Genomic DNA, 13,942 nt, shown 5'->3' on the forward strand with positions numbered 1-13,942 from the left:
AGCAACGCGAGCGTTCTTCTCTTTTCTCTCTCTTTCTCTATGTTTTGTTTTGTCACTGAGCAAACAAAAAAAGCTGTTGTCACAGCTGGTAAGGTGCGCCTGAGAGCGCTCAACAGCCGTTTTCATGGCTAGTAAGACCTGGGGTCACTGGATGGTCACAATCACTGCCTCGTGAACACGCTGAGGCAGCTTTTGTGGATGAGTCATGTACCCATTGTGGGAAGATGACTATCACGGAGCTACCGTCGAGACTCTCATTCCTGCAAAGGGTTGCTTCAGGCAGTAGCGCGGGAGACCTGAGGATCACGGTGAGCGTGCTTCCTTTGGGGAACCAACCCCCTAGGAACCCTCATCCCTCTAATGCTCCGCTGCCAGCTGAGCTACCACCTGAACATGCTGGACCATCCTCGAGATGTGTACCAGTCGTTTCCTTTGGTGCTCCCCATGACGATCAGATGTCGCTCGATGCATCGGAGGGTTGGTCAGACCTCTCCGCGGACAACGACTCGGCGCCGCTACCTCCTTCGGGTGTGCCAGCGGTGCCCGAGTCGGGCCCGGAGATGATGGCCTTGCTTTCCCGGGCCGCCAACAGGATCAGGCTTGTGTGGAACCCTCCACCGTGTCCCGAGCCCTCGAGGCTGGATGATTGGTTTCTCGGACTGGCGTGCGCTGGTTCTCAGCAACCCACCCCAGTGCCTTTTTTCCTGGAGGTGCATAAGGAGCTCCTCCGGAGTTCTGCGAGTTTTAAATCGGAGCCTCCACAAGCTACCGTTCAAAATGCCCACGCAGAGACGCATTTTCGAATGCATCCGTCCCCGAGATTGGTTTGCATCGGTCGACCTGAAGGACGCGTACTTTTATGTCCCGATTCTTCCTCGACACAGGCCATTTCTGCACTTTGCGAGCATATCAGTACAAGGTCCTGCCCTGCAGGCTGTCCCTGTCTCCCCGTGTCTTCACGAAAGTCACGGAGGGGGCCCTTGTTCCTATGAGAGAACAGGGCGTTTGTCTCCTCAACTATCTCGACGACTGGCTCATACTAGCACACTCTCGAGATCAAGCATGATAAGCTCGCCATCGGGGCGGCCAGCTTATCAGGCTTGGCTCCTCAGCAAAAAACTAAAGTGCAATTGCACCTGCTGCTCATTATATACCTGCGCTTATATTGCACGCCAATATGTATTAGCTTGTTTTAGTTTCACTCTAAGTAGATTGGCCTCTCTAGCGAGATTCCTATTAGTCGGTCTGACATACTTCTCCGTTCCCTCCTTCAGGGAACGAGGGTTACCATATGTAACCGAGACGTTATTTCAACCACCTGCACCACCCTGGACTCTCTGTTCGTTCATCCCTCTCCTGGATTTCCGCCCTCCACAAAAATCTACTCTATCCATCTGTCGGCGCAAGGTTTCTGTTTTGGCGGCAGAAGCGCCTGACTGTGGGTACTTGACACTGGACTTCAGGCATTTTGGCATTTCCTTCTCCCCAGTCTTCCTCCAGACTCTGGCACCTTGATTTCCGAATGACATGTAAAATTTGCTTTCATCCGAAAAAAGTACTTTGGACCACTGAGCAACAGTCCAGTGCTGCTTCTCTGTAGCCCAGGTCAGGCGCTTCTGCCGCTGTTTCTGGTTCAAAAGTGGCTTGACCTGGGGATTGCGGCACCTGTAGCCCATTTCCTGCACACGCCTGTGCACGGTGGCTCTGGATGTTTCTACTCCAGACTCAGTCCACTGCTTCCGCAGGTCCCCCAAGGTCTGGAATCGGTCCTTCTCCACAATCTTCCTCAGGGTCCGGTCACCTCTTCTCGTTGTGCAGCGTTTTTTGCCACACTTTTTCCTTCCCTCAGACTTCCCACTGAGGTGCCTTGATACAGCACTCTGGGAACAGCCTATTTGTTCAGAAATTTCTTTCTGTGTCTTACCCTCTTGCTTGAGGGTGTCAATGATGGCCTTCTGGACAGCAGTCAGGTCGGCAGTCTTACCCATGATTGCGTTTTTTTTTAGTAATGAAACAGGCTGGGAGTTTTTAAAAGCCTCAGGAATCTTTTGCATGTGTTTAGAGTTAATTCGTTGATTCAGATGATTAGTTTTTTTTCAGATATTTGTTTCATTTCTATGCGGCTCAAATTTGGAAGGAGTAGCGAATCAATAGTATACTGTAATTTTCAAAATGGGCAGAGTCTTAAGATGTTGAATGTGATCAGCATGAAGAGCAGATTCAGGTGAACTAAATTTCATTTTTCAAGAGCAAAGATTCTGAAGTTATAATTTTTAGAAAAGTGATTTTTTTAACTTGTGGTAGCGCTATAGAGTTGGTCCTAGAGACTCCAAAATTGGTCAAATCACTAATAATTACCATCTCTACAATTGTGCCAAATTTGATCATTTTCTCATGTTCCGTTCATAGAGCTTCCATAGACTCCCGTTCGGGAAGAAAAAACTAATAGTGAAAACTAACGGATACAATAGAGACTGCAGCCTCTTCGGTTGACAAAGAATATAAAATCAGACGTCACATAGGGCTTAATGCACAAGATTTGAAGAACAACAATATGCAAACATACTAGTTTTATATAATTTGGGAAAGATGCATGGGCATTAAATTGTGTTATTTTAATGTTACGTTTAGGGATGTTTTTTACTAAAACCTACCCCGTTGAGACGGTGATGTGGACGTTTCTGCATTCAAGCATTACAGTGGAATGCTTGAGCCTGAGTAGGCTACTAAAATACATGTAGTCACGCAATGCTGGTGTTAATACGTAACGATTTACTGCAATGCTTTTTTTTCCCTTAGTTGGTCAGAACAAAATGGGATGATACTTACTTGTTCAGATGACATTTTTCGGTGAAAATTATTATGTTGGTCATACTTCCAAAAAGTACAATCTGTGATTCTGAAAGACAGTATCCACACCGGTGCGGTGACATAATAAAGCCTACAGCCGCACATTCTCCTCAAAACATTGTGTTCATCCCCGCTGGGCCGTGCCGAGGCACAACTCGCGTAAAGTTGATAATTCCGTGAATAACTGCAATTGCAGATTTCAAACAGAATGGCGACAAAGAGGAAAACCTACGGACTGCAGCTTTAAGGAACGCTTAAAGGACAAGTTCGGTATTTTACACTTAAAGCCCTGTTTACAGATCGTATCTGATGAAATAAAAATTTATAAATAAAAATTGATTGATTGATTGAAATAGAACGGTTAAGATTAAACTTTGGACAGATGCTGCTGTCGCGAGAATTTTAGGTTTATATCGCTTTCCTCCCCCCCCCACAATGGCAGTCTATGTGCACTGGAAGATTCCTTCCTAAAACACATTAAAATTTCGTTTACAAAGACGTGAAACTCACCGAGTGGTCAGGGGTGTTCACTGATACGGTCCCCAAAAAAATCGCTGAAAAATATGCATTCCAACAGGTTTTATCGTCGTTTTTGTCCAACTCCATGACTTGTATTGAATGTGCTGTATTACTCCGCTGCTGGATTGTCTATTATTCAAGCTCTCAACGGAAGAATCACGGGTGTGACACGTTTGGCAAAATAGGTCCACAAAAGCTAAATAAACCTAAAATTCTCGCGGCAGCAGCATGTGTCCAAATTTTTTTCTTAACCGTTCTATTTCATCAGATACGATCTGTAAACAGGGCTTTAAGTGTAAAATACCGAACTTGTCCTTTAAAGGTGCTATATGGAGTTTTTCTACTAAAATGAGTCCTTTTTTTTATTACCTGTGTGTGAAGGGGTTGTAATCTCACAATAAAATGATCCACTTGGCGCGTTTTGCTATTACCTCTGAAAGCAAGTATTCCTATTTCTATGTGATGCTCCGGGTCGGATTTGCCGCGAAATCCAGTGACGTGACTGAGACCTGCATGCGCACTCCCGAGCGTCTCGCCTCTCGCCTCGTCTACTGACTTTGCACTCAACAGCGACGACACTGCAACTTTATGACATGGAGTCTGCTAATACTAGGAAATGAATAGCACAACACAGACTCCAACACAAACTCCACATAATAATAAAAAACAAAAGAAAGCACGCGCACTCGCTTGCAAACGTATTGGTTTGCAATCTAAAACATCACCGCTAGATGCCGCTGAAAACTCCATACAGCACCTTTAATCTTTCACACTGGAGAGAAACTGTTCACCTAGCCTGGAAATCCAGACCTAAATCTGAAAGATTAAGGGTCTGGCGTCGTCGACTAATGAAAATCGGCCAGTTCGAGGGGCGGCACCAAGCATGCATTTGAAAATCTCACTGCACGCAATTGGATAACACTACGACCAATCACAACAATACACAATCTAAGCCGCATTAGCTACTAGCGGAGCTAACTGGTAGATTAGACTCTTGCCGTATCCGGTCAACAAAACAGCAAAAACATCCGTCTTGCAAAGAAACGATTCGAGTGCCGTCTTCTGTTCCTCTTTTAGAGAAAAAGCCAAGTCTAACTCGTTCATTGTAACGGCCAAAGCCGTTTCAAACAACTATTGTTCATCAATAGCCATATCTTGCAATGTTTACTAATGACTTCGACGTCACAGCGCTGTCGTCATCTGTTTAGCTGTGCGTCTTGCCTAACAGCGCCCTTCAGCCGTGACTTATATTCACGATACAGCACAGCCTCTTATTGCTTACTTAAATATGCCCTTGTAGCCGAGCTGCACCAATCACATCGGGTTATCTGATATAGACGGGCCAGAGGCGGCCTAAACAGATGACGACATCGCTTTTATAAAACGGTTACCACGCAATACAAATATTAAAGCTGAAAAATATCTATCTATGCAATTTTCGTGAAGTAAAATCACTAAAAGCCTTCCTTCCGCTGGAAAAATAGTCCCTGATCGTAAACAGCAACAGTAGAGAAGACTTTTACATTGAAATTAATCAAACTTGTGATCACGGAGAAGGAAGACGCAACTGACAGATGACTATGGGCACGGGGAAACACCTTAACTGTTAAAAGGACAAGATATCGCAGCGGACATTCAAACAGATTTTTTTTATTAAGAATAAAGAACTGACCTGAAGGACAAAGCTATATCTACTGTAAATGCAGGTAGACTCGCTTACTCGATCTCTCACAATACTCTACAATTAACAATATCGATGAGATCAAACATGTGTTTACGTTGCTAAGAGTGGTTGCTAGGGGTGTTGTGTAGTGATACATAGAACCGTTGGGTGAAGCGGTCATAGCCGTGTTTTATCGTGAATAAAACACAGCTATTGACCAGTCAGAATCAAGGATTGGAACTAACCTTTTTATAATGAACATCATTACTCGACGCCAGAGTAACTCGCTGAGTAAATTAAATTTTTGCTCTCGCGAGAACTCTGGATTTCCAGGGTACTGTTCTCCGGCTGTCAGTGTGGAAAGAGTTTCAAATGGGTCAATCATCATCTGCCTATACAATCTGTCATCAATGTGGTAGAAACTTTACTTCAACATCAAATCTGAAAAACACCTGAAAGTTTATGCAGGTGAAAGGTCTAAAAGTGTGTTTGTTTTGTGGAAAGAGTTTTTCACTGCTGGACTCACCTTTTTTTTTTTCGTGGTCACAGGACTGCACAAAACAACTGTCTTTCAGCCTTTAGTTCAAAAGAGAACATTTAAAAAAAAAAAAAAAACTTGAATGTTATGTGTTCATCACATTTCTTTAGTGAGATGATGTATATTTCAAGTTGCACATAAAATAATGAATTTAGTGTCATTTATCACTCTCCCGTCTCACTATATGTTGTTTTATTAACAAAGTTCGGGAGGAGCACGTTCAGATAATAAACCTAATTAAGGGACCGTTCGGTATTTATGGAATGGGCCACCGGAGGAAAATAGGGGAGGGTCATGCCTTTTTATTCTTTGTTGAGGGGAGGGTCATCCAACTTTTTTTAGTCTAGGGGGAGGGTCACCCAACTTTTGTATTCATAAAAACAACAAACTTTCAAAGTGGCTTGTTTTGTGCATATTTTTCCATGTAGCTCTCTCAGTCTCGGTCCCCCCATAGCTAGCAGATGGGTCTGACCCAACAAAAATCAGACGCGAAAGATGGAAAGATCAAGTCCAGTTTGGCGCTGTTTGACAGTGCGCACGCGCTCAGAAAAAGAACAGAACGCCAATGAAATGTTTACCACGAGCAAATAATAAACTTTTGTGATTGCGAATCACAAGCAGTGTCCTGTGAGTGTAACTCTACCGCTGCATGTGATGTAGCCTACGTCGCTATCATGTCTGAAAACAAACACAAATAGGCCTAACGCGTGCTAGGGCTGTTTACACCTGGCTACTTTATGCATTTTCTCAGATCGGATAGCTATCTGATTTATCAAAACGATTCCATTTACATCTGGTGTGGTCGCATAAATGCGTTTTTGCAAAACGGATTTAAATCCTATCTTCAATTCTTCAAAAATAGTTTGCAAGTTGGCTCATCTGCAGTGATGCGTGTTGCAGTAGCGTCGTCATGTCTGGCTATAACATGACATATTATAGCCTATAACACGCTCACGTTTATTTTTATTTTATTGCATTTTTTGGGAGGAGTACAATTTACATATGTGGTTTCAACAACCAGATGCATTTACACTTGTCCAGTTTTGTCGGGAATGTGGCCCAGACCTCCCCTGAAGTGGTTTGAGCGATCGGATTCAAATCCGTCTCGAATGCGTTTCGGAGGGCATTTATACCTGGTCTTTTCACGATCGGATAGCTATCCCATCACAGAACACACATGAAGTGGCCAGGTGTAAACAGCCCCATTCATCGCAAGACAGAACCAACACTGAGTGGGGGCCCCAGGCAAAATTAACCAATGAGGACCTTTATTTTATTTGATATAGCCTAGGCTATGTTTTATATATAATATATACGTTTTTTTTGTTAATATATCTTCATTAGATATATTATTATACAAAATTTAAAAAGTAGTAAACACAGAACATCTAACAGAACATTTTAACAACCTTATGTGCTTATTTTTTTAATTAACGAAATGTCAATCTTTATAACAGAAGATACAACACAATACAACAATCTTCAAGATACAGTAAATCTTCAAATGTGAAGATGTGAAAACAGATTGTCACCTTAAAAACAGTCATTTGCGTGGTGGAACAAGTCATGCTAGCTAAATAGAATTATAGTTAGCATCTTAACTTGTTCTATTATTTTATTAGTTCATTAACTAGCCTAATTGTTAACTCAAAAAATGTAATGTAAAGAGCTGGATACTTACTCATTAAATAATGTCAAATATAGTAAATGTATTGTTGCCATACTAAATATTTGACTAGTCGCACGTTAATTTCTGCTTATACTGCATGGAGGGATATAGCCCATTCTGCGCTCAAGCGCATGTATATATCTTGCCGCAAAAGTAGGCTAATAAATATGTATTTAAAAATAACGATGCATTTTAATTGTTTATTAATAAACTCTTTTTTTCTAAATCAGTGTCCGCTGCAAACATGTCTCCATACATCTCCGCTGTAAAGTGCGCCTTTAAGAGAAATGCATCTTTCATACGGATTACATAATCAGATGATATTTGCTTTCGATTTGTTTTTTGTTTTTTTAAAAGTGGACATATCAAGCTTTATATAGATATTTTTTTCATATATTTGAGGCTAGTATGCTATATAGCCTACGATATGTTTCTGTTTTTTTTTTTTTTTTTTTTGACGCGCTACAGTTCACGGAGACCATGAAAGCGCGCCCTGATTGTTTTATTTTATTTTACGAAAGCAAAACGTTTTCTTGTTATTGTGAGTTAACACAAATACAAGTATTGCGACTGATGCATTATTCTTTTCTGTATGGCCATAAATAGAGTATTTTAAGTTGTTTCCACTGTTGTTCGCATCGGCGCCTCCATGTCATGCAGTGCGCGCTACACACTCCGCACACACATTTGGTTATGCGCCTAAGAACAGCGAACAATTATCTAGGTTAATGTTAGAGTGAGCGGCGATGCCAGACGGATAATCCTCATGTTTAACAAATCAAATCATGCAGTTTCTATCGCGAGTCAGCGCTGCGCCAGTTTGAAAAAGGCGGGTGTACAGGAGTCTTTTAATGAACGTTTGGTGTAGGTCTAGGCATAGAGATATCTGAACATATTTGCCAAGCGCAATTACCAGTATTAATCAATGAATGATCGGGGAGGGTCATGCCTTTTTTCACAATCATTTTGGAGGGTCATAGAAAAATTTATTGCTGGCGAAGGGAGGGTCAAGTCTTTTTTGACTATAGATCTCAAAACTCCTCCGGTGGCCCCTTAAATAAATAACGAACAGTCCCTAACACGAGAGGAGTGCATTCTGTTAATCAACTCAATTCTCGATATAAGAGGTATATATACAGCAGACTTGGCTTTAAGCAAACGTTATTTTGTCATTCAGCTTTATATTGTATATGTATGATTATTGTGTATTATTAATTATGATTTGATTAGTTTGATTAGTGTATTTGCTTCATAACAGTGCGGAGATTTACTGAATGCGGCCCCTTTAAGAAACATGACACCGCGCGGACTGATCATGCGCAGAAGAGGATGCGCGAGAGCCCTCTATTTGCTTTATTTCGTCTCTTTTTTTCTTTTTGTTGTTTCCTTTGACGTGATGTACTAGTTGATTACATTACGATCCTCTGTAAGTTTATGTTAATGTTCTTGTTGAAACTTTAATCAGTTGAAGCTGAAAGATACGCTGTTAACGATCGTGAATGAAGGACAAATGTGGAATATTTTCTTCGGATGTCGTATATTTCCAGTCGGCAGGTCAGAGATGTTATATTTATAATGTAAGAATTGATGTTTGTGTTGCCTAAATGTACATTGTCGTAGTGGAACATCCAGAGAAATAATTAAATATAATCATTAATCTTATATCCTCTATTCAGTCTATTGTGTAGCCTATGCTTTCTGTTATCTTTGTTAGATTTCTGTTTAAATCATATATTATTTAAAAAATTTAACCTGTGACTTATTTCATCCTTATTAAATCTGGATTCCCATAACAATGAACTACATTCCTATAGAGCCAATTAAAATGCAACTAATATAAACATATCAAAATGCCCTATGTTTTCAAAATAAAACGCATGCATTTAATTTAAGAAGTGTAATTATTAAAGTATTTAAGTATAGATGTAGTAACCCTGAATTTGGCAGATCTGGGATCATCTGAACTTCAAAGCTGCACACATTCTCTCCGTGTGGAAAGAGTTTCACACACAGATATCATATCATCTGAACCTTCATTCTGGAGAAAAGCAATTCAACTGTGATCAGTGTGGTAAAAAGGTTTTTTTTTAAATCATAAAATCTAAAATGTCACCTGAAAACTGACATGAAAAATCATGTGTTGTGAATGTGGGAGAAGATTTGCTGCAGCTAAACTTCTGAAACAGCACCAAAACAGTCATTAAAAAAAACAATCTTACAAGTGCTCATATTGTGACAAAGGTTTCTCTGCACTGAAATCACATGAGCGACTTTATACTGGAGAGAAGCCGTACCTCCAAAAGTGTGTTCATTCAGATAAAAACTTATGGATTAGCACGTTTGAACTAAAACAAAAACTCTCACATGTAGGCTAATTTGTTTAATTCATATTTAAATGTCATGGATGTATTTTGAGAGTAATTCACTATTTTGTAAAAGGGAGTCAAAATGACAATTTTACCTGAGATTTGGAGCCAAATTATGGGGGTATCGGGTATAAAAAAATGACTTTAGAAAGATGGCAGCATCATTATTTTATATGTACAGAGATTGATAGGTCTATTATTAAACTCTGTTGACTTTAGAAATCTTTGTTGGGTTATATGACAATGGTGACAGTTCAAAAATGGGAAAAAATATCGTAAAAGGGCACCTATTATGCAAAATTCACTTTTACACTGTGTTTGACACAACCACCCTATAATGATAAAAATCCATCCAGTGCTTTTTTTATTTATTTAAATCCCCATAAATCATAAGCACTGTTTCAGAACAATCCGTTCTCAGATTCAGAGCAATGTGACGTGCGAAGCTGTTGACTGACACTGCAGTTTTAGCATAGATCTATAGTATCCAGCTGCAGACCCGCAGCACCACCAGTTTCAGAACCCCAGCGCCAGAACCGGAAGTAAGGGGCGGAGCTTACGTTCTAAACCGAGTAAAGCGTTTTGGAGCGTAATTTGCTTAGACACGAAACGGTATACTTTTATTACACACGAAACGTCATACTTTATACGTATGTTATAATGATACATTAAGGTACAGAAACATTGGACTTCACCATATTTTTAATATCGTGGTCCGTTGTATGCATTTATATTTACTATGGTTCTTTTTTTATAATAATTTTTACAATGTATTTACCTACATATTGTAAATACAGTTGTTATGATAACACATTTATTTCTATTTATATAGGACAGTTAAGCTGTCATTTGTAACTATACAAGAATATAGAAACTATTTAGCTATTTTAGTAAAATGTTCTTATTAAAATGGTAATACTACTTACAAGCAGGAGTATGTTGTTTTTGCACCACAAATTGACACTTACCCATCACGTATTTCAAATAATTGTAAACTAGCATGAGAGAAAATGCCACAAACTATTGTAAAGTGACACATACCATTGTTAAAGTAATTATGAAAACTGTCACCAATCATTCAGAAGTGTGCTGGACCTTGACACTGGCTTTTCACAATGCAGAGTAGTGTACATCTGTAGATCCTATATATAATGTGGATACAGCAAGTCAAATATTTGAACAAAACATTCGGGAATCTCCAGAAGGAATATATATTAAATTAATTTGTAGTTATTGTAGACTAATCCCCAATGTTTAGTCAATGGTAGCTTATACAATGTATACACCTTTTTCAGTAAGCAGAGTGATGGCATTTTTGAAAAAAATGATGAAAAATGGCATTTTTTTTTCTATCAACACAATTGCATAGAATATAGTTATATTCTTTTTCCAAAGTTTACATGCCGATAACTCTAAAAGTATTAAAGATATCTTAAAAATATCCTTAGAGATTCTAATTCTTAATAAACTTTTCTTTTGGAATATACATTTTTAAGGCCCTATATGGTTAAATCCCAGAGATAACATGCAGTTACGATACGATGCGTATTTGAACTCTTCGTTGCTTTATAAGCTGTTAAAATTAACAAAAGCCCTTCTTCGAAATATCCCTGAAACTGATTAAAATATAGATTCTTGTTAATGTACCTCAAATTCACCATTTCAGTGGAGTTTTGGCACTCAGAGGAAAACAAGATGGCCTACATTTCTAGTTTCAATATTATTTATTCTTCTTTACCCTTTAAATGCAATTTGTATCATCTCTGTGCAAAGTGAACCATATTTGGTTTCGCACACTCTTCTAAAGATAAAAGGGAACGTAGCAGAATTTTTCTCCCCAGTCTCTAAACCTCGCCCCATATATGTTTACTTTTTCCCCCTTAATTGGTCCTCTCTTCCAATCCTGATGTTGTATAGTTGAGAGGAGGAGACAGAGAACGTGAAAGTAAACTAAGGGGTGGAACAGAAAATATCTGCACTGCCACAGGCTACATAAAAATGAGCAACTTAGAGCTGTTTTTCAGACACCATATGTGTTTGCTGTTAAAGTAATCCAGTATAAATTCAGTAACATATCTTTGATTTTTCCAGATCTGGTCCTGTGGGCGTCAGTATCACACAGTGATCACAGTTCACACCTGCAGTGAAGCCCCTCCCACAACAATTCACCAATAAATACTGGGAATATTCCCATCATCCTACAAGAGAAGGACAAACTCCAGGAGTAGCAGCTGAAATCTGTGTGACTGTTAAAGATGGAGTTTATTAAAGAGGAGATTGAAGACATGAGTGATCCAGAACCATCCAGAATAAAACATGAAGATACTGAGGAACAAATAGGTTGGTGTCCATTCTTGATTCTTCATTGTTGACTGTTTTGGTGGCTGTGAAATAATAAGTAGTAAATGGATGTTAAATTATAGAGAAATGCATCTGAATGATCATAACCAGTGGTGGACAATGTACACAAATCACATATATAGCATAGTATTTAAAAATAAGGAAAATATAGCTGCAAGCAGCGATGCGGGGCTGGAAGCGCGATGCAGAGCCAGAAGAACAAACAGCAGAAATATGTACATGATGAACGGAAAGGTTCAGATGTACATGTAGGATGAACTCAAAATAAACTGTAGTTTGGGTGAGAACGAACACAGAATTAACTAAAATACACATATTTCTAATCATGGAGGAAGAACGATTAGTACAATGCTTACCCGGGTAATAAAGGAATTGAAATGGCACACACATGAAGCATATCACTCAATTTTATAAAGTTGTTGCACACAGGACTCGAACCCACAGTCTCTGTCACTCATCTCATTGCACCACTGGGAAGACATGTGTTCACACAGATGCACTTAGTTCCATAGTTAAAGTAAGAACCAACTCAAAATAAAGATTTAGTATATAAATACACTGCATGTTATAATACATCAGAGAATGTCTAATAAGGGGAGATATCGTCGGAATCTCAATAATCCAAGGAATGTAAAAAAAAAAAAAAACATATTTTGAACTATGTTTTCAAAAGTTATAAGTGTTTTTGAGAAAAAAACGTATATCTTTCGAACACTAGGTGGCAAGGTGTTCAAACTTCTCAGGTCCCTTCAGGACATGCCGAAGATGATGCTTACCTAATGTTGTGACGATATGTCAAATCCTTTCAAAGATATTGAAATTTATACAAATTTCAATATCTAGTATAGGCTATATATATATATATTTTTTTTTTTTTTTTTCAATATATAATACAAAATTGGTATCCCCGGATTCAACGTGTCACAAAATCCAAAGACACTAAGATTATGATTAAAATGACAAAATATTCAAAAGTTATTAGCAAAAATTGCAATTTTTTTCAGATCTCATGACCTATAGGTAGCGCTGTTCCCAAATTTGGCATGAACCCTCAGATCATGGTTCTGATAAAGCGTACCAATTTTCGTTTTTATTGACCAAAGTTTGGCCGAGATACTGCCTCTGAACCAATTTGGGGTCAAGCTTGTTTAATTTCTGTGCAGCTCAGTCCAAAGATCATTTGGTCAGATTTTGTAAAAAAATTTGACAAATTTTGAAGGAGGATTTTAAAATGTTGAATGTGATCAGCATGAAGAGCGGATTCATGTGAACTAAATTTCATTTTTCTAGAACATAGGATTCTAGTTATAACTCTTAGAAACGTGAATTTTTGAACTTGTGGTGGCGCTATAGAGTTGGTCCTAGACACTCCAAAATTGGTCAAATCACTAATAATTACCATCTCTACAATTGTGCCAAATTTGATAATTTTCTCATGTTCCGTTCATAGAGCTGCCATAGACTCCCGTTCGGGAAGAAAAATAATTGTGCGAAAAACTAACGGATACAATAGAGACTGCAGCCGCTTCGGGTTGACAAAGAATATAAAATCAGACGTCACATAGGGCTTAATGCACAAGATTTTAAGAAGAGCAATATGCAAACATACTAGTTTTATATAATTTGGAGAAGATGCATGGCTATTAAATTGTGTTATTTTAATGTTACGTTTAGGGATGTTTTTTAACTAAAGCCTACCCTGTTGAGACGGTGATGTGGACATTTCTGCATTCAAGCATTACAGTGGGCTTCCTTAAACAGCTCAACTTTTACAACAGATTTTGTTCACCAACAATTGACAGTCGTGACCTTAATCTAATTTTCGTTTATAATAATCAATCCTAAAATTTGGCATTTGTAACTTACTTTTCGCCCCATCGGTCGCGCTCGTACTCAAGTCTCGAGGATCTGTCGGTTCTTGGCTAATTTTCAGTCAGACTTGTGAATTCAGTTAACTGGAGACTCGCTCTAAACGG

The 13,942-nt window shown here is 39.0% G+C and overlaps 1 protein-coding gene across 3 annotated transcripts in view; it reads left to right on the forward strand.

The window, feature by feature from the left end:
- LOC306997048 (uncharacterized protein) overlaps positions 1 to 13,942 on the forward strand; it is a 32,944-nt gene that overhangs the window by 15,956 nt on the left and 3,046 nt on the right. Inside the window, exons 1-3 of one of the 3 annotated variants that reach the window (XR_013797252.1) lie at positions 8,550 to 8,793; positions 9,187 to 9,310; positions 11,697 to 11,945. Coding sequence is in view for 1 of the 3 variants with exons in the window: in XM_079610075.1 (XP_079466201.1) it covers positions 11,861 to 11,945 (85 nt within the window). In the remaining 2 variants the exon portion in view is untranslated. Of the gene's footprint in view, positions 8,794 to 9,186; positions 9,311 to 11,020; positions 11,946 to 13,942 lie in introns of those variants that run through there. The other 2 variants (XR_013797251.1, XM_079610075.1) reach the window with 2 other exon arrangements.

The sequence above is a fragment of the Phoxinus phoxinus genome (assembly GCF_949152265.1).
Source record: "Phoxinus phoxinus genome assembly, chromosome: 4".
Classification (NCBI taxonomy): Eukaryota; Metazoa; Chordata; class Actinopteri; order Cypriniformes; family Leuciscidae; genus Phoxinus; species Phoxinus phoxinus.